Below are 26521 nucleotides of genomic sequence, written 5' to 3'. Positions count from 1 at the left end.
TTGGGTCCAAATTCACTGAAGGGGCGGGGCCACAAACAGCCAATAAGATTTCCTTGGTAGATAAACTGCTTCCATTCACACATTTTTGATGCCAGGAACCTGAAAGCTCACAAACTTGGCCATTGAGTAACTGTGTGTCAAGGTTACAAAAAGTGGGCGTAGCCAAAAACAAGTTTTACTGGGAAAATATAAACTGCAGCCATTCTTACACCGTTAATAGCAGATGCCTCAAACCTGGTACAGTCAGTACAAATTCAGAAAAGGGGTGGAGCCACAAACAGCCAATCAGATTTGTTTCATCTTACTCGGAAAATACAAATTATTGATGCCAGGAACCTGAAAGCTCACAAACTTGGTCCTTGAGTGACTGTGTCCAGGTTACAAAAAGTGGGCGGAAACAAAAACAAATTTCACTGAGAAAATATAAAGTGCAGCCATTCTTACACTGTTAATGGCAGGGTTCTCAAACTTTGCGCAGATGGTCATTGAGATTAAGTTGAGAGTAGGTGGAGCCTATAATAGCCAATCAAAATTCAATTGTTTATTTTCAAGGGGGATATTTAAATTGCTTCCATTTTTGCTCTGTTAATAGCAGATGCCTCAAACCTGCTAAAGTTGGTCATCGGGTGACTGGAGCTCAAATGCTGGAGCGGGGCGGAGCCACAAACAGCCAATCAGATTTGTTTCATTTCACTGGGAAAATACAAATTAGTGATGCCAAGGACACCAAAGCTCACAAACTTGGTCATTGAGTAATTGTGTATAAAGCTAGGTACACATGGAGCGATGTTACGTATCAATCGAGCCGCTGATGCAGCTCGATAAGATCCGTCAGGTCCGATCTCGCCACCACTCGATTCCCCGCGAGCGGACAATAGCGGGGAATCGAGCGGAAGATAAGCGGCGCCGGCGGGGACCAGTGGGTATGGAATCCGACGCATGCGTGGATGAGCGGGTACGCGCAGGGATGTGGAAGAGGCGATCCGGTGGCTAATCGAGCCGCCGGATCGCTCCGTCTAGATAAGGCATTCGTGTTAGAAAAAGTGGGCGGAGCCGACACCAGCCAAATACATACCCGGGCAACGCTGGGTCATCAGCTAATAATAATAATAATAATAATAATAATAATGTCACTGACTGACCTCAGAGGAGCTCACAATCTAATCCCTACCATAGTCGTAGTCTAATGTCCTACCATATTATTATTATTATTATTATGTATTTATATAGCACTGACATCTTCTGCAGCACATTACAGAGTACATCGTCATGTCAATGACTGTCCTCAGAAGAGCTTTTATAAAGCGCTAACATGTTCCATGGTGCTGTACAATGAATAATTATAAAGAATGTACAGGTCTGTCCCTGCTGATGTGCCCCTCCGATCCTCAGTACATTGCTTTCTGGTGATGAGAAATATTTAAGGATACCCCCACCCTGCCACACCTCTGGCCATGCGTAGCAAACAATTCCTAAGTACTGGGTGGCATATCACGCCCAGATACATCCCAGCAGCATCACCCTCCGAGACAAAGAGGGGTAAGAAAACAAAATGCCATTAAACCTCCTCAGAGCAACAATCCAGAGACTGGGAGCAAACATCGGAAGAATAGACAGATTCTCTGCAGTAAACAGTGCATGTATTCATACATAGATACACATCCTACCTACAAAAGAATAGGGTGTGGGGGGTACATTAGTATTTAGCACATGTTCCGTAGTTTGGACAGACACTCACGATGACTAAAGTCATTGGCAAAGCAACTGTCGGTTTTCTGTTATGTCCATGTCCCATTTTTGTTAGTTATTGGTTTTAGTCAGCTAGCCCCAAAAACCAGTGGCACGTGCCCCGGATCTGTTCTGGGGTGCCCCGGATGTCCCCCAGACCGAGTCGGCAGTGGTGCCTAAATGGCGGGCATGCTGGGAGCTGTGGTGCATCAATCGGGGTTATGCTGGCTGCTGTGATGCCTGCAGTGCCATGCTGGGTGGGTGCTGTGATGCCTTTATGGGGGCATGTAGGCAGCTGTGGTATTTCTATAGGGGCATGCTGGGAGTTGTGGTGCTGCAATGGGAGGCCAGTGGGAGCATGGGAGGGGGTCCACTAGAAAATCAGGGAATGCTATGGGGAACTGCCAGATAACCTGGTGGCAGGCCAGCCCACCCAGCAGAAAGCCAGTTAACTCTACCTAGTTATGTGATATGCTGCATTATTTTTTATTTGTTACTAGGCTACCTAAGCCCATTTAAAAACAGGCTCTAGTTAGTGATTTAACCGCGTGTGCCCGCTGGCCGCCGTGCACACGGCCGCCCTGCTCCCTTGCCTCACCTCCTGTCCCAACGGCTTTCTGTACTGCGCACATGCGGACGGACAGGCAGGGGAAATGGATGACGCAGGGACAGTTAGGTTTTATTGTATAGGATAACAGAGAGGGGGCTTCATCCAACATTTTGCTAGGTAGTGCTAAAGGTGGCCACACACGATACAATAAAATGATCCAACTTTACAGCAATTCGATAAATAAGATCGGATTTCCCGAAAAATTGAAAGCTTTTTTGTTCATTCGAGCAAGAAATCCGATCGGATTTCCGTTTTTTTCGATTAAAAGTTGATCGGGAGTGCTGGATTTTTCTGATCAATTTTTATGAACATTGAATGGTGTGTGTTAGATTGTCAATTTATTAATATACACACCCTAGCAATTTTCTCAGATTTTCCTATCAGTTTTATCATAATTGAGGAAAAATGTAACATAGTTGTGTGGTATTGGTCAAATTTTTAAAATGTTACAATCAGTCAGAAAAATTGGTTGCAATTCTTGAAATTGAACAGATATTTAAAAAATTGTATGGTGTGTGGCCACCTTTAGACTGCTGTTAAGCTCATGTACATTTGGCCCCACCCATGACCACACCCACATTCTGGTGTGTGGCCACACCCATTTTTCATGTGGATTGCCCAAAAGTACCCCGGGTCTCTTAAGATCGTAGCCACGCCGCTGGTTTTAGCCACATCTCACCTTTGATAGCACAACTCTAACCTGATCCTCCTAATGCCAAGTTTGGTAGGGAGCAGGAAAAAGTGGCGCGCAGCTCTGCGGCTACCTTCTGGTGCGCCATTCAAGTGTATAGGAAATGTATCTTTACCGGCTTCAAGGCTAGCATTATGGCGCACGGTCACTCGAATGTTACAGGGAGGAAATGATGATGCAGGCCGCGGTTGCCGATATTTTAAGTTTCATTTTTCATCACCTGCGGATAATTAAACATCGCTTCTCCTTGTTATAGCCTATATTACTAATTTCTATATTTTTCCATTTTTATATAAAAGTTGCCTAAGTTAATTTACCCAGTTCCGCTCTACAACAAATAATATATTTAAAATCAATATATACCCTCCAGTTTGTTATCGATCCTTGCCGCTGCTGTTAAAGAGAAACCGTAATCAAGAAGTTACCTTCATCCCAATCAGTAGTTGATACCGCCTTTCCCATGAGAAATCTATTCCTTTTCACAAACAGACCATCAGGGGGCGCTGTATGGCCGATATTGTGGTGAAACCCCTCCCACAGTGTGATGTCAGCATCTCACAGCACTGAAGTACTGACATCACACTGTGGGAGCCTTGTTGCATTGTGGGAAATAACAGCGGTTTCCAACTGCCTAAAAAAAAACAAGCAGTATCTCCTTCCAGTGACATCACCTACCAGCAGTAAAAATGTCACCATGTGATAAATGTCAGACTGTAAATCAGGAAGAGGAAAGATTTTACAATGAGCAAACACTGACTAAATCATTTATACATAATTATTGTAAAATTGAAGCACTCTTTTATTACATTATAATTCACTGGAGTTCCTCTTTAAGCTCTATGTCTTTACACAGCAGCATTTTTCCATCTCCGCTGCATGTTAGACTGATTTTTTTTTTGTCCGATATTCTATCAGTATCACAGCTATTTTAGTTCACCTGATCCTGTCTTGATATAAAATGAGAGTGCTGCCCACTTTTCCTTGTCATTTTCCACTCATAACAACAAAGTAACTTATAAGGACAGAGGGCGTTCACAAACATAACATTACCCGCAGCGGCATACAGCAGCAGCAGCATAAATTACAGGCAAATTATTTTGTGAAACTGCATTTAAAGAGACACTGAAGCGAAAAAAAATGATGATATTATGATTTGTATGTGTAGTACAGCTAAGAAATAAAACATTGAGATCAGATACATCAGTGTAATGGCCCATACTCACGAGTGACATTTGTCGCCGCAACACGCGGCGCGCGCGTGTTGCGGCGACAGGTCGCCCGTGAGTATGGGCCGCCGCACGCGCACGCACCCCGAACTGTCGCCCATCGCTCATGTCGCCAGGCGATTGAAACTTTCAATCGCATGGCGACAGTCGCCGCTGCCCCCCCGCCGCAACTGTCGCTAGTCCGCGTGAGTACGCGGACTAGCGACAGCAACCTCCATGTAGGTACATGGAGCTTCCGGCGGGGGGAGGAGGAACGTCAGCGACAGCTTCCGCCTTGCCGCTGGTCCCTCTTCCGCGTGTGTACGCGGAGGGACCTGGCGAGAAGCTGTCGCCGGCCTGTCGCCCACACGCTCACGTGTGCTGGCGACAGGCCACATTTCTCGCCCGTGAGTATGGGCCTTAATTGTTTCCAGTACAGGAAGAGTTGAGAAACTCCAGTTGTTATCTCTATGCAAACAAGCCATTAAGTTCTCCGACTAAGTTAGTCCTGGAGAGGGCTGTTATCTGACTTTTATTATCTCAACTGCAATTGAACTATTTACTTTTCCTCTGCCAGAGGAGAGGTCATTACTTCATAGACTGCTCTGAAAGACTCATTTTGAATGCTGAGTGTTGTGTAATCTGCACATATTATAGAATGATGCAATGTTAGAAAAAACACTATATATCTGAAAATAAAAATATGAGAATATTTTCTTTGCTGCTAATCTTCTAGTAATTATTCATAGTACACAACCAATTCATTATATCATATGTTTTTTTTTCGCTTCAGTGTCTCTTTAATGATTTAATATCATATAAAATGCTAATTCAGCTTATCGATATATAAACAATTGTACGAAAAAATGTAATCGCCGTCTAGTAATTTAATTTCATAACGGTATTTACAGTTTGTATGAGCACACTAAATAGCGTTTTATAATGTCGCAATACCAGCATCACCGTGCGTCCTGTTTTACCAGCGCCTCTTTTGCATGTAGTATATGGGTCAGCAGATTCTGAATACTATGAACCGATTGTGCAGGAGAGCTCTCATACTGCATGGAAGTGGCCAATCAAATTTGAAGGATTGTACCAGACTTAAGGTGGCCACACACACGATACAATAAAATGATCCAATTTTACAGCAATTTGATAAAAACGATCAGTTCTCCCGAAAAAAAAAACCCGAAAGCTTTTTTTTTCATTCGACTGAAAAAGCCGATCGGATTTCCCTTTTTTCCGATTTTTATCTATCCGGAATGCCAGATATTTTTCTTCAATTTCTCTAAAGATTGTATGGTGTGTGCTAGATTGTCAATTTATTAATATACACACCCAAGCCATTTTCTCAGCGTTTGCAATCCGTTTTATCATAATTGGGAAAAAATTGAACACAGGTGTGTGGTACATTGGTCATATTTTTTGAAATGTTACAATCAGTCAGAAAAATTGATTGCAATTCTTAAATTGAACAGATATTTTAAAAAAAATTGTATGGTGTGTGGCCACCTTTAGGGCTGGAACCCACAGGAGCGCTTTTGGCAGCGTTTTGGCAGCACTGCGATACGCTAGCAGTTTGCCAAAACGCTGGGCTAATGGTAATGGATGGGGCAACTTCCACAGGCGCGTTTGCGTTTCCCAGAAACGCAAACGCAGGACCTGCAGCATTTTGGGAGCGTTAGCGCTTCAATGTAAAGTATTGAACCGCTAGCGGAAACGCTCAGCAAAACCTAAACTGAGCGGTTTTGCTAGTGTTTTGCGGTTCAGCACACTGTAACAAAATGAAAAAATAATTCACAGGACCAATCAGGATAAAAACGCAAAACGCAAAACGCTAGGCACCCGCTGGGGAAAAAAATACAATGTTGCAAAACACAACCAAAAACGCGCATGAATCCGCTTGCAAACCGCTCAGACAAAACGCTAGCGGTTGCGTTTTGCGTTTGCTGATTTCAGTGGGTTCCAGGCCTTAAAGAGACACTGGAGTTGTCAGTCACTGTATTTTCTTTTTCTCTCCAGAGGACAGGTCGGTAGTTTAATAGCCTGCTCTGTAAAATCATTTAGAATGCTGATTAGTGTGTAAAGTGCAATTATTAGAGAATGATGCAAAAATATATATATATATATATATATATATATATATATATATATATATATATATATATATATATATATATATATATATATATATCTGAAAATAAAAATATGAGAATATTTCTTATCAGTGAGGGTCACACTGTAGTCACTTCCTGTCTGAGTCAGGACTGAGTCAGCCACTTACATACCTGATATTTAACTCTTTCAGGCAGAATAAGAAAACAAGGAACACAGCCTAGTTATTTGTGTGCTAGGCACTGTACATACACATGTCTATCATCATGTCACTTCGGATATCCTTTAACCAGGGACTACCAGTACTACTACTACTACCAACAAGTATAATAAATCACACAGTTTAAACTCACCTTCCGAAACCCATATTCCGAGGTCACCTCCCACTTCCCTGTGGATCGTGTGCTCCTCCCCCCGCCTTGGATAACATAATCCATAACGTTATAGAGTAATTATGTTCCCTGCAGCTCAGCCAAGCACAGCGTCTGGGGAAAGCAGGCTGTGATTGGTTAATGTTCTACAGAGAGCAGAAGGGATTCGCTGGACTCTGACCTCATCTCAGTACAGACAGACAAATATAAACCCTTCCTCCTGGCAATGCAGCCATTATTACCCCCTCCTTATACGAAACCAACACAGCATCCAGTACCAAGACTACTCCGCACCACATACACAGCACAGACATACAGTATATACCCTTCCTCCTGACAATGCAGCCATTATGACACCCTCCTTATACAGAACCAACACAGCATGTACAGCATCCAGTACCAACACTACACAGCACAGCATCAACACTACATAGCACAGCATGTACAGCATACAGCACCAACACTATACAGCACAGCATGTACAGCACAACATACACAGTACAGACATATAGACCCTTCCTCCTGACAATGCAGCCATTATTACCCCCTCCTTATACAGAACCAACACAGCATGTACAGCATCCAGTACCAACACTACGCCGCACCACATACACAGCACAGGCATACAGTATATACCCTTCCTCCTGACAATGCAGCCATTATGACACCCTCCTTATACAGAACCAACACAGCATGTACAGCACCCAGTACCAACACTACACAGCACAGCATCAACACTATACAGCACAGCATGTACAGCATACAGCACAAACACTATACAGCACAGCATGTACAGCACAACATACACAGTACAGACATATAGACCCTTCCTCCTGACAATGCAGCCATTATTACCCCCTCCTTATACAGAACCAACACAGCATGTACAGCATCCAGTACCAACACTACGCCGCACCACATACACAGCACAGGCATACAGTATTTACCCTTCCTCCTGACAATGCAGCCATTATGACACCCTCCTTATACAGAACCAACACAGCATGTACAGCATCCAGTACCAACACTACACAGCACAGCATCAACACTACATAGCACAGCATGTACAGCATACAGCACCAACACTATACAGCACAGCATGTACAGCACAACATACACAGTACAGACATATAGACCCTTCCTCCTGACAATGCAGCCATTATTACCCCCACCTTATACAGAACCAACACAGCATGTACAGCATCCAGTACCAACACTACGCCGCACCACATACACAGCACAGGCATACAGTATTTACCCTTCCTCCTGACAATGCAGCCATTATGACACCCTCCTTATACAGAACCAACACAGCATGTACAGCATCCAGTACCAACACTACGCCGCACCACATACACAGCACAGGCATACAGTATATACCCTTCCTCCTGACAATGCAGCCATTATGACACCCTCCTTATACAGAACCAACACAGCATGTACAGCATCCAGTACCAACACTACACAGCACAGCATACACAGCACAGAAACAGTATATACCCGTCCTCCTGACAATGCAGCCATTATTACCTCTTCCTAAAGGTGGCCACACACCATACAATTTTTTTAAAATATCTGTTCAATTTAAGAATTGCAATCAATTTTTCTGACGGATTGTAACATTTCAAAAATATGACCAATGTACCACACACCTATGTTCAATGTTTTCCTCAATTATGATAAAAATGATTGGATACTCTGACAAATTTGACACAGGACGACTTTTTCCAGCTAAATGGAGCTGCCGACTTTGGGGAAAAGTCGTCCTGTGTAATACAAGCAACTATGGAAAGATGGGTATCATTTTGAAGCTCTCTTTCTCCTCTTTCCAAGGACACATAAGCCGCCGCATTTCGATCGGGAAAATAGCGAAAACTAAAAGGCGTAGGGTGGCGGTTTATATATCATTGGAAAGAGGAGAAAGAGAGCTTCAAAATGGTATCCATCTTTCCATAGTTACTGCACTGCTCGGAGACAACTGAAGTGAGAGTAATATGAAGGCTGCCATATTTATTCCCCTTTAAGGGCCCTTTTCCACCGGCTGAATCGCAAAAACGCAAACCGGTAGCGATTTTACAATCGCTACGGTTTGCTTTTTAACATAGGAATCGCGGTAGGTCATTTCCACTACCGCGATTCGCTTTTGACGGGAACGCGAACGTGCGGCGGAGCGATATTTGCCGCGATTTTGCTATGCAGTGCATAGCATAGCAAAATCGCGGCCGCGAACGTCGGGGAATCGCCGGTTTTGCGATTCAGCAATCGCTAGCGTTCAGCGTGAACGCTAGCGACTGCACGTGGAAAAGGGCCCTAAGCAATACCAGTTGCCTGTCTGTCCTGCTGACCCTCTGCCTCGAATACGTTTATCTATAGACCCTGAACAAGCATGCAGCGGATCAGGTGTTTGTTTTTAAATCTTTTTACTGTGGCAAGATAAAAAAAAACAGCCCGTTACAAGATAACATCTTTACATATAAAGCCACTTTTTATAAAAATAACATAGCACTCAGTCTATACATCAATCCTTTGCAACAAAGCATAGCATAGCTAAAAGGTCCATACACACGGCAGATTTTTTCCACATACTGTCGTTTAGACCAGACGTCTGAACGACTTTTCCGGGACACAGAAATTGTCCGATAGTGGTTGAATCACACCAGAAACAAGCATGCAGCTAATCTTGTCAGATCTGACACTAATGTCAGAAACACCTGATCTAATAAGTTCACAGGGCACATTGTTATAACTTCTCTAAACAACCACCTGGAGGTCTGGGAGGCGTAGTGAAGGCAGTGGAGAGTGACACTGCACAATGACATATATGGTAAGTTGTTTGATTTTGGTTTGGTTTTTATATAGTTCTACTTTTTTTTTTCTTCTCGTAGCACAGCAAGTTTCATGACCATGATCATTGTTTCAATGTTAGTGTTGCAGCAACATAGATTAGCAGGGCTGCCAGGCAGCCGGTATTGTTTAAAGCCTTGCACCTGCGCAGTAGAGCAGACTCGATCAGGCTCAGCTATTTCCAATTGGAGCCCGAGCGGAGAGACGCTACTCAGCACCGTCAAACCCTTGTTGGTGTACTTTCGGGGTTCCCACCACTAGAATGAGACAAGACGGGAGGACGAGATGGGTACCCCCTGAGGGCTCTTTTTTCACATGAGAGTCTTTAAGCTAGTGCACACCAAAATGACAAATCGCTAGCGCTTAGCGACTGATTTTGTAAAGCGCTTTTTAGAGTGATTTTTGAATGAATGGGCATTTTTGCTCAGTCATTCAAGCTGAATTGCTCAAAAAAATGCAACATGCAGCGAGCTTGTGATTTGGAAAAAAATGCTGCTGTGGGAACACCCTCACAGGGTAACAACAGCCAAGCGCGCTTTTCAAAGCACTGGTGATTTTAAAAAATGTTCAGCACTCTTGGTGTGCACCAGCCCAAGTTTTTGAAAAGGTGGTCATACATCAGGCGATTTTGTGGGGTGATCCGATCGACCTTCCAATTCAATGATTTTATCGAATAGAAAATAAAAAAAATCAGTGCTGCAACAAGTCGGTCACCCAATCAGCAGGTTTTTTTTACCACCCATGGCCACTGTCAGCAGCCGCCCCCCTTTAGTATAGATAGCCAAATGACCCCCTCCAGTATAGGTAGCCATATGACCTCTCCCCCAGCTTATATAACCGGATCCCCCCCCCCCACCAGTTTAGGTATCCTAATGACCCCTCCCACCTCTCTAGTATAAGAAGCCAGATGACCCCCCCCCCCCCTTCTCATCTCGCCAGGTGACCCTTTCCTTCCCCTTAGTATAGCCTGCTGCCCACCCGCCCTTGATCCTGTGGTGCCCTAGGCCATGGCCTATGTGGCCTTGGCTTAAATCCGGCCCTGCCAATCAATTTTTCAATAGATTTCAGGCCAAAATCAGTCAATGGATATGCTGGAAAATCTCGGCCGTAATAGCTTGATAGGGTGTGAGGTGGTAAAGATGTTTGATATCATGACGACCAACATCTCAGATGAACCCCCAGCCGATGTGCCCCCCCCCCCCCACCCTGAGTGCAAGTGTACCTGTCCGCCGGCCTGATTCCTTTTCTCCTCCACCATCACCACCTTTACCGCAATAGCGCCACCGCATATGTGATCACACATGCGCCTGCCTGGTGCTACATGGCTCTCGTGGTAAAAGCAGACACGGCAAAGGCCAGGAATCACAGAGGTGGTCAGGAATCGTGCCGGTGGACAGGGGAGACCTTACGCACGAGCACCGGGGGGGAAGGGACATTTTAAAACTTGGGGGAGACAAGGTAGGTAGGGAGGCGCTTAGCCGATTTCTGATTTTATGCTGAAATCTATCAGAAATCGGTCTGCAGTGTATGGGCAGGCAACAGATCCTTTTCTGATCATATTCAGAGAGGGATGTGTTTCATGGTTGATCTGTCCATTCAGCGACTGATGGGACCCTTTAGGATACTTGCAGACTGACACATTGGGCCTTATTCAACTAACTTATTCCAGACATTCATAAAAGCATTTTAAAAGAAAAACTTGTCACATCATCGGGCTGTTCCCACAAGTGTAAAGGGGTCCTACGAACCCAGCTCTAGTTCACATCAATAAACCAGGCACCTGGCCTCTGGGGAGAAAAACATGGCTTCATCGGATGCTAGGACTGCCCTTGAGGGCGGATTCACACAGATGTTAAACGCGACTTTCACCGGCCGACGACAGAGGAATGTACCGCCATTCCATTCAAATCAGCGGAAGCATTTATTAAACAACAGTGACAGTAGTTGGCGTCAGTCATGTAAACGTAGCGGTAGAGCCCGTCGGCTCGTCTTGGACCAGTGTTGGTTGTGTTTGCGGTTCCGTGTCCCCTCGGGGGTCAACACGTGACAACGGGAACTGATGCTACATCGCAGAAAGTGTTTAGCGTCGGCTAAACAAGCTGCCGACAGCCGTCCATCTAATCCAAAAACCACAAAGAAAACCGCACTCCGCTACCCGTTACTGCGAGGTAAAGCATTCAGCATCAGTTCCTGTCATCGCAATTCCTAGGGGGTCACGGAACCGCGAACGCAGCAGACGCTGAACTCTACTGATCCAAAATGAGACAATGGGTTCTACCGCAACATTTCTACGGACGACAACTGCTCTCAGTCATTTAAAAATGCTTCCATTCATTTGAATAGAACAGAGCCTAGAGATCTTTTAAAGGGAACCAAACCCCTCTTTTTTTCCTCGTTTCTAATAGCTGTAGGAGCTGCCATGTTCTTCCCTCAACTTCTAGCTGCCCATGATGTATCCAGGGGAAGGTGTGAAGATAGTATCTGTGACTTCTCTAAACTCTTTGAAGCATAATAGTCCAATCTACCCGCCTTCCTGCTGATGAAAGCTTTTGTTTGTTATCGCTAATGTGTGCAATAAAATAATTACTTCAGTTCTAATATGCCTGAAACTTTTAAATGTAAGAAGAAGAGGTAAATTTAAGGGTTTTTTCCCCATTAGTGAACCACATAGTGGTCGTGCAAATTAAATGTGCTAGGTTCACTATAAACTATACTTTTGCCAGCGAAAACTTTCCCTTTACCCCCATGTGACTCAGTCCTAAGAAGGTAACGAATGGACTTCTTACCCAGCTCAGATATAACAAATGACTGGGAGACGTAGAATCGAGTCCTTTAGTGCACTGTACTGCGGTCATTCATTAACCAGGGGAATCCCCACTTATTGCATCACTAACAGGAGGAGGGGCTGAGGAGGCGGGGCCATCTCTTTGCCAGGTCAATTAATTAACGGTTGTGAATTTAAAAAGAAGATACTAGATGAGAAATGAAAATTAATAATACAAGCCAGCGTGATATATGATGGACTGGGTGGATCGGCCGTCTATAATTAACTTCCTTTGTAGAGAGGTTTCAATGTAAGCCACACATAAAATTACAGGGCTGCACCCAGCAAAGCTGAGACACAAAGAGCTGCAACAGTAAACAGCACATTCATCCACACCTGAACACTATAAATACACCATCACAGCAACTGGACCCAATACCCACAGATCATGTGTGAGGACAGAGACTGGTGGGAATGGATCAGTGATCTCTGTACAGCGCTGTGGAATATGTCAGAGCTATATAAATGTATAAGTGTGTGACTGTGGTGAGGACATTAGAGTGTAAGCTCCTCTGGTGCAGAGACTGATGGGGATGGATCAGTGACCTCTGTACAGCGCTGTGGAATATGTCAGAGCTATATAAATGTATAAGGGCTCTTTCACATCAGAGCTTGCGTTGGAGAACGCTCAAAGCATACGTTTTGTTGTATGCTTTTTAATGCGTTTTGATATGCGTTGCACTGCAGTGAGTGTGCGTTTTTAATCCGTTTTCAATGCGTTACAGGACATAGGAAAACGCAGGTAATTTTTTTTTCTTTTAGTTTTCAACTTTCTACATTGTTCCTCTGTTGCATTCTGGGACTGATTGCCTGCGTTAACGGATTAAAAACGCGCATAGTGTGCGTTTTACATTGACTAACATTGTAACGCATAAAGCTAGCGTTCACCGAAAAACTGCGCCTGGGTGCAGTGTAACGCAACGCACAAAAAGGCTGCGTTATATGTGAAAGCTAAAATGAAAGTCTATGGACTTTCATTTCACCTTGGGTAACGCAAACTTTATCCTTTGCGTTGAAACGTAGAAAATCTGCCCTAATGTGAAAGAGCCCTAAGTGTGTGACTGTGGTGAGGACATTAGAGTGTAAGCTCCTCTGGTGCAGAGACTGATGGGAATATATCAGTGATCTCTGTACAGCGCTGTGGAATATGTCAGAGCTATATAAATGTATAATAATAATAATAATAATAATAATAGTGTGTGACTGTGGTGAGGACATTAGAGTGTAAGCTCCTCTGGTGTAGAGGCTGATAGGAATGGATCAGTGATCTCTGTACAGCGCTGTGGAATATGTCAGCGCTATATAAATGTATAATAATAATAATAATAATAATAATGTATGACTGTGGTGAGGACATTAGAGTGTAAGCTCCTCTGGTGCAAAGACGGATAGACGCACTGTGTAATAAATCAGCACCATATAAAAGGAGAGAGATAAGGTTACACATGACAGATAGGCGGTTGAACAGATTTGGCTGCAAACATGGGACAGAGATCAGCTGTAGTACAATGACGCTCTCTATTCACCTGTAAGCCGGCTGTGCCTTGCCGTGTATGAACAAGTACAGTCTGTCCCAGCTTCCTCTCTGCACAACTCTACAAATATTAACCCAGCGGTCGTTCTGACATCCCTCCAATCCCCATCCAACCATCCCTCCTCCCCACACACGCACAGACACGACTCCCAGGCATTGCACGAGATCCTCACCCATCGCTTCCCCGGCCAATCCATGACTCAGGCGTGGAGGGGGTTCCTAGGTGTGAAAGCAGTCGTTCCTGGTTATCCGGTACAAATTCCAGGCAAAACCGCAGGATAAGGCGGACGAGGTAATGACCTGTCTGAGCTCACCCGACTTCTGCTGAGCAAACACAGCTTCAAACCTGAACTTATCAGGACAGAAATATGTAGCAGGCGGCACGCCCTTGTCACCGCCACCAACGTGCATTCTTAAAGGAGCCGGTCGTCAATACAGAGAGAGATTGCTCGTGGCAAACTACGCAGGAACGCCTTTAATCCCTGTCAGAGGGGACGGATTACGCCTGACAGCAGTTAAAGAGTCAACACCTGGAAGCGTGGGATAAAAGGGGCGGGCGATACAGAAAAGCAAGGCCGGTTGTAGTATCCACACCTGCTCCGACCGGCAGATATGTACAAGAAGGACGCCGGCTATCCGAACACCACCTTTCATTTCCAATATGAGGGGGTATCTGCGCTAGTGTTGCTCAAAAAACTACGCCAGTGCGAATCTAAGCATCGTAGTCCATAGGCGAAGTTTCAAAACTACACTTACGAATTTACGCGTAGCTGTAGTACCGCTGTGCGAAGCTTTGCCCGCTATGCGTGGTTGACGTGTGCATTGCGAAGTCAACTATGCAGGCGGTGAACGCGTCTATTTTTCCGCGTACGGATCATTGTTCATGCTTGTGCATGTCCAGATAGTTTATTTCCCCTTCTATGCGTATATAATTCTGCATTGGAAGGTGGAATGTACGCATACAAGAGTTCACGCATGCGCATATTTGGCAGATTAATGCAGACATTTTTCCGCATAAGGGCTTAAGCGTCCGCATACACTACGCTTCGCATAATTTCGTATTTTACCGGGTAGTCTACGAAATGCTTACGTAGCGAAACTTTTGATTTCGAAGCCGTAGTTTGCGAAGCGTAATTGTGTAAAACTACACGTAGTTCCAGCGTAGCGAAGTTGGCTGACTACGCGGGGGAATCTTTCACTTATATAATACACTGTGGAAAAAATGCAGCAGGAGAAGGGAGACTCTGTAGCAGTTTCAAGAAGACACCGAGGGGCCTCTCACCAGCAGAACCACCAGAGGCTGATGGTAGCGATGGCATTTCTGAAGCATTCTATTCAGGTTTCAGCCTGGTTCACACAAATGCTTGGCGGGCGGTCAATGGACGGCCGCAGCGCTCATCGTAAGAATATCGACTGCAGACAGGGGCGTAGCAATAGGGGGTGCTGCGGTAGCGACCGCATCGGGGCCCTTGGGCCAGAGGGGCCCCGAAGGGCCCTCCCTCAACTACAGTATTAGCTCTCTATTGGTCCTGTGCTCATAATAATGACTTCTACAGATACTTTGAATAGTGATAATCATTAACAAACTGTTTCCCACCCCCTTCTTGTACCTCTGACTCTGTAGTTGCCATTGGCAGGTTTTGGTGCACCGTATCAATTGCTATGTATAGAGTGCTTGGGGGGCCCCATTGTAAAACTTGCATCGGGGCCCACAGCTCCTTAGCTCCGCCACTGAGTCTGCAGATTTCTGCAATACGCATCTGTTTCCTAAGTAATGGATTGTTAGACGCATACGAAAAGTCACATTTAATTTTGCATTAAAATAAAAATTAAAAAAAAAACGCGGAAATCTGCATACAGAAAAGCACATGCCAAATGTAATGTACTAATAGAAATAGAGTCTTATGTGAATTGTAATATGACTTTTCATACGCGTCTAACAATCATTACATGGGAAACGATGCGTGGTGCCGAAATCTGCAGTCCATGGTTTTCTGGATCGCACAACCTTCGAAAATCTGCATTCAATCTGAAGGACTCCATTGATATGCATGATTTTTACTTTCAATGTGAATGATTGCATTGCGATTTTAAACTCAGTAGCAACAGGCCCTAAGGGTTTGCTCACACTGCAGGCATTTTCTGTTTTTTTTTTTCGCCCCCGTGCGGTTTTTAAAAAGGCCCCGCATAATCCCCCCCCCCCCCCCCGGGCGCATGGACAATGAATGTCTATGAGAAGGTTCATATCAGCAGGGCCTGCGCTGTCGGTTCAGTAAAGCGTTGCATGGACCCTTTTTGAGGCAATTTCGCCTCAATGGAACGTATAGAGCGAGCGCAAAACGCTCACAAAATCGCTTTATGTAGCATTTGTGTTCGCATTTTTAAGAATAAATACATTGTATTTATTTTCCGAGTCAAAGAGCTCACTTCCTGACTTGAGTGAATTACAAAACCGCTCTGAAAAAAACACTCAGAAAACCGCTAAACACAAAAACAAAATCGCCCACCCAAGCGCCGGGAATAGGGAAAAATAAAACCGCCTCAAACCAACGCGGACGGACACGCAAGCCGAACGCAATGTGAGCGAGGGCTTCTGGGGCTAAAAGACTGAAAAGACCTCATAAAGGCCTCTTGCACACTGCAAGCGATTCCGATTCAGATTCCGCTTTTTAATCGTTTTTTACATCCGATTCCGATTTGCAGTTTGCTCCCTGCACACTGCAAATCGAAATCTGAATTGGATGTAAAAACAGATTAAAAAGCGGAATCTGAATCGGAATCTCTTGCAGTGTGCAAGAGGCCAAAAAGCAATGTACAGCGATCAGACTTTAGCAGAGACAAAAGGCACAAGGGAGAGGCTGTGTACATTCAGCTTACCGGTGTCCACCCAAAACTGGAAGAGCAATTCTAACCAGCCTGTTGCCTCATCAGTAACTAAACGGCGTGTAAAAATGTCATCATCAATGTCAGCCAATCAGAACACGCCCTTTCAGAGCAACGAAACCGGCGGGAGATTGGGTGGCGGCAATTATCACACTTTTATTGTTACTAAATAAAGCACGGAATATGAGGGAATCTATTGTATGTTGTAATCATGTTTAGTGCTCAATTATAATGTGTCTTTTTACTGAAGAAAACAGGATATTGCCAGTTGTTTTTTTTAATCTAAATAGGATATTGAATGACAGTGCACCTGATTGGCTGACTAGCGTCTGCTGGCCAGATAGAGGCAGGACATTGCTCTAGCTGGAAGTTAGCAATTGTGTTTGTTGCAGTTGGCATTCAGTTTAGAGGTGGTGGAGTGAGTTCCCTGGAGGTGAGAGTTCCAGGGCTTGCCCGCACTTCCCTCTAGGTGTCGCATGGTGGTTTGGGGGCCCCAGTGAGTGAGAGAGACCTGGGGCCCCTGGGCTGTCATGTGGACCAGTGTTTGTGAAAACAGGATATTGCCAGTTGTTTTTTTAAATCTACATAGGATATTGAATTGGACATTTCACATTTCCCACACGCCTAAACAGGGGCCCCAAAGGGCCCTCCCTCAACTACAGTATTATCGCTCTATTGGTCCTGTGCTCATAATAATCACTTCTATAGATACTTTGAATAGTGGTAATCATTAACAAGCTGCTCCCCATCCTCTTCTTGCACCTCTGACACTGTAGTTGCCATTGGCAGGGATTGCTATGTATAGAGTGCTTGGGGGTAATCAGTAACAAGCTGCTCCCCATCCCCTTCTTGTACCTCTGACACTGTAGTTGCCATTGGCAGGGATTGCTATGTATAGAGTGCTTGGGGGTAATCAGTAACAAGCTGTTCCCCATCCCTTCTTGCACCTCTGACACTGTAGTTGCCATTGGCAGGGATTGCTATGTATAGAGAGCTTGGGGGGTAATCAGTAACAAACTGTTCCCCATCCCCTTCTTGCACCTCTGACACTGTAGTTGCCATTGGCAGGGACTGCTATGTATAGAGTGCTTGGGGGTAATCAGTAACAAGCTGTTCCCCATCCCCTTCTTGCACCTCTGACACTGTAGTTGCCATTGGCAGGGATTGCTATGTATAGAGTGCTTGGGGGTAATCAGTAACAAGCTGTTCCCCATCCCCTTCTTGCACCTCTGACACTGTAGTTGCCATTGGCAGGGATTGCTATGTATAGAGTGCTTGGGGGTAATCAGTAACAAGCTGTTCCCCATCCCCTTCTTGCACCTCTGACACTGTAGTTGCCATTGGCAGGGATTGCTATGTATAGAGTGCTTGGGGGTAATCAGTAACAAGCTGTTCCCCATCCCCTTCTTGCACCTCTGACACTGTAGTTGCCATTGGCAGGGATTGCTATGTATAGAGTGCTTGGGGGTAATCAGTAACAAGCTGTTCCCCATCCCCTTCTTGCACCTCTGACACTGTAGTTGCCATTGGCAGGGATTGCTATGTATAGAGTGCTTGGGGGTAATCAGTAACAAGCTGCTCCCCATCCCCTTCTTGCACCTCTGACACTGTAGTTGCCATTGGCAGGGATTGCTATGTATAGAGTGCTTGGGGGTAATCAGTAACAAGCTGTTCCCCATCCCCTTCTTGTACCTCTGACACTGTAGTTGCCATTGGCAGGGATTGCTATGTATAGAGTGCTTGGGGGTAATCAGTAACAAGCTGTTCCCCATCCCCTTCTTGCACCTCTGACACTGTAGTTGCCATTGGCAGGGATTGCTATGTATAGAGTGCTTGGGGGTAATCAGTAACAAGCTGTTCCCCATCCCCTTCTTGCACCTCTGACACTGTAGTTGCCATTGGCAGGGATTGCTATGTATAGAGTGCTTGGGGGTAATCAGTAACAAGCTGTTCCCCATCCCCTTCTTGCACCTCTGGCACTGTAGTTGCCATTGGCAGGGATTGCTATGTATAGAGTGCTTGGGGGTAATCAGTAACAAGCTGTCCCCCATCCCCTTCTTGCACCTCTGACACTGTAGTTGCCATTGGCAGGGATTGCTATGTATAGAGTGCTTGGGGGTAATCAGTAACAAGCTGTTCCCCATCCTCTTCCTGCACCTCTGACACTGTAGTTGCCATTGGCAGGGATTGCTATGTATAGAGTGCTTGGGGGTAATCAGTAACAAGCTGTTCCCCATCCCCTTCTTGCACCTCTGACACTGTAGTTGCCATTGGCAGGGATTGCTATGTATAGAGTGCTTGGGGGTAATCAGTAACAAGCTGCTCCCCATCCCCTTCTTGCACCTCTGACACTGTAGTTGCCATTGGCAGGGATTGCTATGTATAGAGTGCTTGGGGGTAATCAGTAACAAGCTGTTCCCCATCCCCTTCTTGCACCTCTGACACTGTAGTTGCCATTGGCAGGGATTGCTATGTATAGAGTGCTTGGGGGTAATCAGTAACAAGCTGTTCCCCATCCCCTTCTTGCACCTCTGGCACTGTAGTTGCCATTGGCAGGGATTGCTATGTATAGAGTGCTTGGGGGTAATCAGTAACAAGCTGTCCCCCATCCCCTTCCTGCACCTCTGACACTGTAGTTGCCATTGGCAGGGATTGCTATGTATAGAGTGCTTGGGGGTAATCAGTAACAAGCTGTCCCCCATCCCCTTCCTGCACCTCTGACACTGTAGTTGCCATTGGCAGGGATTGCTATGTATAGAGTGCTTGGGGGTAATCAGTAACAAGCTGCTCCCCATCCCCTTCTTGCACCTCTGACACTGTAGTTGCCATTGGCAGGGATTGCTATGTATAGAGTGCTTGGGAGTAATCAGTAACAAGCTGCTCCCCATCCCCTTCTTGCACCTCTGACACTGTAGTTGCCATTGGCAGGGATTGCTATGTATAGAGTGCTTGGGGGTAATCAGTAACAAGCTGTTCCCCATCCCCTTCTTGCACCTCTGACACTGTAGTTGCCATTGGCAGGGATTGCTATGTATAGAGGGCTTGGGGGTAATCAGTAACAAGCTGCTCCCCATCCCCTTCTTGCACCTCTGACACTGTAGTTGCCATTGGCAGGGATTGCTATGTATAGAGTGCTTGGGGGTAATCAGTAACAAGCTGTTCCCCATCCCCTTCTTGCACCTCTGACACTGTAGTTGCCATTGGCAGGGATTGCTATGTATAGAGTGCTTGGGGGGTAATCAGTAACAAGCTGCTCCCCATCCCCTTCTTGCACCTCTGACACTGTAGTTGCCATTGGCAGGGATTGCTATGTATAGAGTGCTTGGGGGTAATCAGTAACAAGCTGCTCCCCATCCCCTTCTTGCACCTCTGACACTGTAGTTGCCATTGGCAGGGATTGCTATGTATAGAGTGCTTGGGGGTGATCAGTAACAAGCTGTTCCCCATCCCCTTCCTGCACCTCTGACACTGTAGTTGCCATTGGCAGGGATTGCTATGTATAGAGTGCTTGGGGGTAATCAGTAACAAGCTGTCCCCCATCCCCTTCCTGCACCTCTGACACTGTAGTTGCCATTGGCAGGGATTGCTATGTATAGAGTGCTTGGGGGTAATCAGTAACAAGCTGTTCCCCATCCCCTTCTTGCACCTCTGACACTGTAGCTGCCATTGGCAGGGATTGCTATGTATAGAGGGCTTGGGGGTAATCAGTAACAAGCTGCTCCCCATCCCCTTCTTGCTCCTCTGACACTGTAGTTGCCATTGGCAGGGATTGCTATGTATAGAGTGCTTGGGGGTAATCAGTAACAAGCTGCTCCCATCCCCTTCTTGCACCTCTGACACTGTAGTTGCCATTGGCAGGGATTGCTATGTATAGAGTGCTTGGGGGTAATCAGTAACAAGCTGTCCCCCATCCCCTTCCTGCACCTCTGACACTGTAGTTGCCATTGGCAGGGATTGCTATGTATAGAGTGCTTGGGGGTAATCAGTAACAAGCTGTCCCCCATCCCCTTCCTGCACCTCTGACACTGTAGTTGCCATTGGCAGGGATTGCTATGTATAGAGTGCTTGGGGGTAATCAGTAACAAGCTGCTCCCCATCCCCTTCTTGTACCTCTGACACTGTAGTTGCCATTGGCAGGGATTGCTATGTATAGAGTGCTTGGGGGTAATCAGTAACAAGCTGTTCCCCATCCCCTTCTTGCACCTCTGACACTGTAGCTGCCATTGGCAGGGATTGCTATGTATAGAGGGCTTGGGGGTAATCAGTAACAAGCTGCTCCCCATCCCCTTCTTGCTCCTCTGACACTGTAGTTGCCATTGGCAGGGATTGCTATGTATAGAGTGCTTGGGGGTAATCAGTAACAAGCTGCTCCCATCCCCTTCTTGCACCTCTGACACTGTAGTTGCCATTGGCAGGGATTGCTATGTATAGAGTGCTTGGGGGTAATCAGTAACAAGCTGTCCCCCATCCCCTTCCTGCACCTCTGACACTGTAGTTGCCATTGGCAGGGATTGCTATGTATAGAGTGCTTGGGGGTAATCAGTAACAAGCTGTCCCCCATCCCCTTCCTGCACCTCTGACACTGTAGTTGCCATTGGCAGGGATTGCTATGTATAGAGTGCTTGGGGGTAATCAGTAACAAGCTGCTCCCCATCCCCTTCTTGCACCTCTGACACTGTAGCTGCCATTGGCAGGGATTGCTATGTATAGAGTGCTTGGGGGGAATCAGTAACAAGCTGTTCCCAATCCCCTTCTTGCACCTCTGACACTGTAGTTGCCATTGGCAGGGATTGCTATGTATAGAGTGCTTGGGGGTAATCAGTAACAAGCTGCTCCCCTCCCCTTCTTGCACCTCTGGCACTGTAGTTGCCATTGGCAGGGATTGCTATGTATAGAGTGCTTGGAGGTAATCAGTAACAAGCTGCTCCCCTCCCCTTCTTGCACCTCTGACACTGGGGTTGCCATTGGCAGGGATTGCTATGTATAGAATGCTTGGGGGTAATCAGTAACAAGCTGCTCCCCATCCCCTTCTTGCACCTCTGACACTGTAGTTGCCATTGGCAGGGATTGCTATGTATAGAGTGCTTGGGGGTAATCAGTAACAAGCTGCTCCCCATCCCCTTCTTGCACCTCTGACACTGTAGCTGCCATTGGCAGGGATTGCTATGTATAGAGTGCTTGGGGGTAATCAGTAACAAGCTGTTCCCCATCCCCTTCTTGCTCCCCTGACACTGTAGTTGCCATTGGCAGGGATTGCTATGTATAGAGTGCTTGGGGGTAATCAGTAACAAGCTGCTCCCATCCCCTTCTTGCACCTCTGACACTGTAGTTGCCATTGGTAGGGATTGCTATGTATAGAGTGCTTGGGGGTAATCAGTAACAAGCTGCTCCCCATCCCCTTCTTGCTCCCCTGACACTGTAGTTGCCATTGGCAGGGATTGCTATGTATAGAGTGCTTGGGGGTAATCAGTAACAAGCTGTTCCCCATCCCCTTCTTGCTCCCCTGACACTGTAGTTGCCATTGGCAGGGATTGCTATGTATAGAGTGCTTGGGGGTAATCAGTAACAAGCTGCTCCCATCCCCTTCTTGCACCTCTGACACTGTAGTTGCCATTGGTAGGGATTGCTATGTATAGAGTGCTTGGGGGTAATCAGTAACAAGCTGTTCCCCATCCCCTTCTTGCTCCCCTGACACTGTAGTTGCCATTGGCAGGGATTGCTATGTATAGAGTGCTTGGGGGTAATCAGTAACAAGCTGCTCCCATCCCCTTCTTGCTCCCCTGACACTGTAGTTGCCATTGGCAGGGATTGCTATGTATAGAGTGCTTGGGGGTAATCAGTAACAAGCTGCTCCCCATCCCCTTCTTGCCCCTCTGACACTGTAGTTGCCATTGGCAGGGATTGCTATGTATAGAGTGCTTGGGGGTAATCAGTAACAAGCTGCTCCCCATCCCCTTCTTGCACCTCTGACACTGTAGTTGCCATTGGCAGGGATTGCTATGTATAGAGTGCTTGGGGGTAATCAGTAACAAGCTGCTCCCCATCCCCTTCTTGCACCTCTGACACTGTAGTTGCCATTGGCAGGGATTGCTATGTATAGAGTGCTTGGGGGTAATCAGTAACAAGCTGCTCCCCATCCCCTTCTTGCACCTCTGACACTGTAGTTGCCATTGGCAGGGATTGCTATGTATAGAGTGCTTGGGGGTAATCAGTAACAAGCTGCTCCCCATCCCCTTCCTGCACCTCTGACACTGTAGTTGCTATTGGCAGGTTTTGGTGAGCCGTATTAAGTACAGAGTGCTTGGGGGGCCCCATGTAAAACTTGCATCAGGGCCCACAGCTCCTTAGCTATGCCACTGTGCCTAAACCAAGAGATGCTCCATACAACTCATACTGAAAACCTGAAGTGAGAAGAGAAGGAGGCTGCCATATTGGTTTCCTTTTAAACAATACCAGTTGCCTGGCTGTCCTGCTGGGAACTAGTAAAAAAGGGCGCACAGGGATAATGGACAAAAAGGGCGCCGCCATAGACTGCAATGCAAAATATCGGCTATTCGGCGCCCGACAGGAAAAAAGGGCGCCCGAGAAATAGCGGTTACAGGGATCGTGTTATTAAAGGTTTTCGTTTACAGGATAAAGTTTATAACAAATATCGTTTACAAGTTCGTTTAGACTTTGTGTTATGTTTTCGTTTGTAAATTTCGCTTATATGGGTTTTAACTAGTTTTTTTCGTTTTAAAAATGCGCTTATAAAACTTTAACAACTAAAATTTCGTTTACACTTCTTTTATCATTTAAAATTCGTTTTCATATGTATGATGCTTAAATAACGTTTCTAAAGCTGATTGTATTAGAAATACATCGCTTATGGTATTAACTTTGTTTTTACATTTATAATGCGTTGATTATAGTTACTAAAATATCGCTTTAAATATTACTGTTATTTTAAGATTTCGACGTGATTTTAAGGCTAGTTATTCTATTACAAATTACTGTTATTTTAAGATTTCTACGTGATTTTAAGGCTAGTTATTCTATTACAAATATATAAATTATTTTATTCATGTTATTTGGAGTGAAGTATTTTAAGGATTAAATATATTATTGTTTATATGTGTTTAGTGTGTTTTGTGCAGTGGGGATGGTTAGGTTTAGGCATTACTAGGGGGTCTAGGGGTTAGGGATAGGTACAGGGAGGGTTAGGACCAGGGTGGTGGTTAGTTTTAGGCACCACCAGGGGGGTCTTAGGTTTAGGCACCAGAAGGGGAGTCTTAGGTTTAGGCACCAACAGGGGGGTCTTAGGTTTAGGCACCAACAGGGGGGGGTCTTAGGTTTAGGCACCAACAGGGGGGTCTTAGGTTTAGGCACCAACAGGGGGGTCTTAGGTTTAGGCACCAACAGGGGGGGTCTTAGGTTTAGGCACCAACAGGGGGGGTCTTAGGTTTAGGCACCAACAGGGGGGGTCTTAGGTTTAGGCACCACCAGGGGGGTCTTAGGTTTAGGCACCACCAGGGGGGTGGGTCTTAGGTTTAGGCACCACCAGGGGGTGGGTCTTAGGTTTAGGCACCACCAGGGGGGTGGGTCTTAGGTTTAGGCACCACCAGGGGGGTGGGTCTTAGGTTTAGGCACCACCAGGGGGGGGTCTTAGGTTTAGGCACCACCAGGGGGGGGGGTCTTAGGTTTAGGCACCACCAGGGGGGGGGGGTCTTAGGTTTAGGCACCACCAGGGGGGGGGGGGGTCTTAGGTTTAGGCACCACCAGGGGGGGGGGTCTTAGGTTTAGGCACCACCAGGGGGGGGGGTCTTAGGTTTAGGCACCACCAGGGGGGGGGGTCTTAGGTTTAGGCACCACCAGGGGGGGGTCTTAGGTTTAGGCACCACCAGGGGGGGGTCTTAGGTTTAGGCACCACCAGGGGGGGGTCTTAGGTTTAGGCACCACCAGGGGGGGGGGTCTTAGGTTTAGGCACCACCAGGGGGGGTCTTAGGTTTAGGCACCACCAGGGGGGGGTCTTAGGTTTAGGCACCACCAGGGGGGGTCTTAGGTTTAGGCACCACCAGGGGGGTCTTAGGTTTAGGCACCACCAGGGGGGTCTTAGGTTTAGGCACCACCAGGGGGGTCTTAGGTTTAGGCACCACCAGGGGGGTCTTAGGTTTAGGCACCACCAGGGGGGTCTTAGGTTTAGGCACCACCAGGGGGGTCTTAGGTTTAGGCACCACCAGGGGGGTCTTAGGTTTAGGCACCACCAGGGGGGTCTTAGGTTTAGGCACCACCAGGGGGGTCTTAGGTTTAGGCACCACCAGGGGGGTCTTAGGTTTAGGCACCACCAGGGGGGTCTTAGGTTTAGGCACCACCAGGGGGGTCTTAGGTTTAGGCACCACCAGGGGGGTCTTAGGTTTAGGCACCACCAGGGGGGTCTTAGGTTTAGGCACCACCAGGGGGGTCTTAGGTTTAGGCACCACCAGGGGGGTCTTAGGTTTAGGCACCACCAGGGGGGTCTTAGGTTTAGGCACCACCAGGGGGGTCTTAGGTTTAGGCACCACCAGGGGGGTCTTAGGTTTAGTCACCACCAGGGGGGTCTTAGGTTTAGGCACCAACAGGGGGGTCTTAGGTTTAGGCACCAACAGGGGAGTCTTAGGTTTAGGCACCAACAGGGGGGTCTTAGGTTTAGGCACCACCAGGGGGGTCTTAGGTTTAGGCACCACCAGGGGGGTCTTAGGTTTAGGCACCACCAGGGGGGTCTTAGGTTTAGGCACCACCAGGGGGGTCTAGGGGTTAGGGATAGGTACAGGGAGGGCTCTGTGTGAGAGTAAGGTTAGGTATAGTTATAGTACAATATATGTAATATATACAATTTATTACATTATGTGTATTTACACAAAGGGGGGTCTAGGGGTTAGGGATAAGGAGATATATCTGTGACCCTAAAGTTAGGTATAATTGTAGTAAAATACCTGTAAAACCTACCATTCTAGTACTATGCTTAATACAAGTGTAAATATCATTTTTGCTATAGGCGCTATTTGACGTTTCATTTCAGAATTCGTTTACTGTTATAGACGGTATTTTGCCATTTCATTTCCGTTTATTTAACGTATTTAGAACTAAATTATCGTTTATAACCTCTTAAACGAAAAATACGGTTTTGCATTCAAACTTCTGATTTCGGCTACACCCCGCGCCCTTTTTTCCAGGCGCCCTTTTTTTATATACGCGCCCTGCTGGTCTATTTGGTTGCAGTAGTGTCTGAATCACACGCCTGAAACAAGAATGCAGCTAATCCAGTCTGACTTCAGTCAGAACATCTGATCTGTTATGGTTAAAAATATTACAGTGCCCATATATGGGCTGATCAAGCACGAGACGTCGGACCAAGATCTTTCAGCATGCTCGATCGATACATTTCACCGGTTTTGGCCCAAACTTGATAGAATCTTTGATCAGGTATGCTTGTTTCGGCACAGATTCATCCGATTTGTCAAAATTATCAAATGACTTGTTACAGCTGATATGGACAGGGGTTTACATCCTGTGTTTACAAAGTAGCTGCTCTGCCACGGCAGATGAGATTTCTGAGCTGACACAGCTGAGAGATCAAATAACACTTGTGATTAGTCACAGAGGAGGGGGAATTAGAGTTGAGGTCCACTTTAAAAGTAAATACATATGTCAGTGTAGAGATCCATATCCCTCTCACTTCAGATTCCCTTTCAGGCTGC

General features: G+C 46.2%; 1 protein-coding gene across 22 annotated transcripts in view; it reads right to left on the bottom strand.

The window, feature by feature from the left end:
* Positions 1 to 26521, bottom strand: part of POF1B (POF1B actin binding protein) — a 176527-nt gene that overhangs the window by 109603 nt on the left and 40403 nt on the right. Inside the window, exon 1 of one of the 22 annotated variants that reach the window (XM_068250034.1) lies at positions 14096 to 14267. The exons of the other annotated variants lie outside the window; for them this stretch is intronic. Within the exon in view, the coding sequence (XP_068106135.1) occupies positions 14096 to 14119 (24 nt within the window). The 5' untranslated portion in view covers positions 14120 to 14267. Of the gene's footprint in view, positions 1 to 14095; positions 14268 to 26521 lie in introns of those variants that run through there. 22 annotated transcript variants of the gene reach the window in all.

Source organism: Hyperolius riggenbachi, chromosome 8, assembly GCF_040937935.1.
Source record: "Hyperolius riggenbachi isolate aHypRig1 chromosome 8, aHypRig1.pri, whole genome shotgun sequence".
Classification (NCBI taxonomy): Eukaryota; Metazoa; Chordata; class Amphibia; order Anura; family Hyperoliidae; genus Hyperolius; species Hyperolius riggenbachi.
The sequence above is the reverse complement of the archived record's forward strand: the minus strand, read 5'-3'. Positions and strand labels throughout refer to the sequence as shown.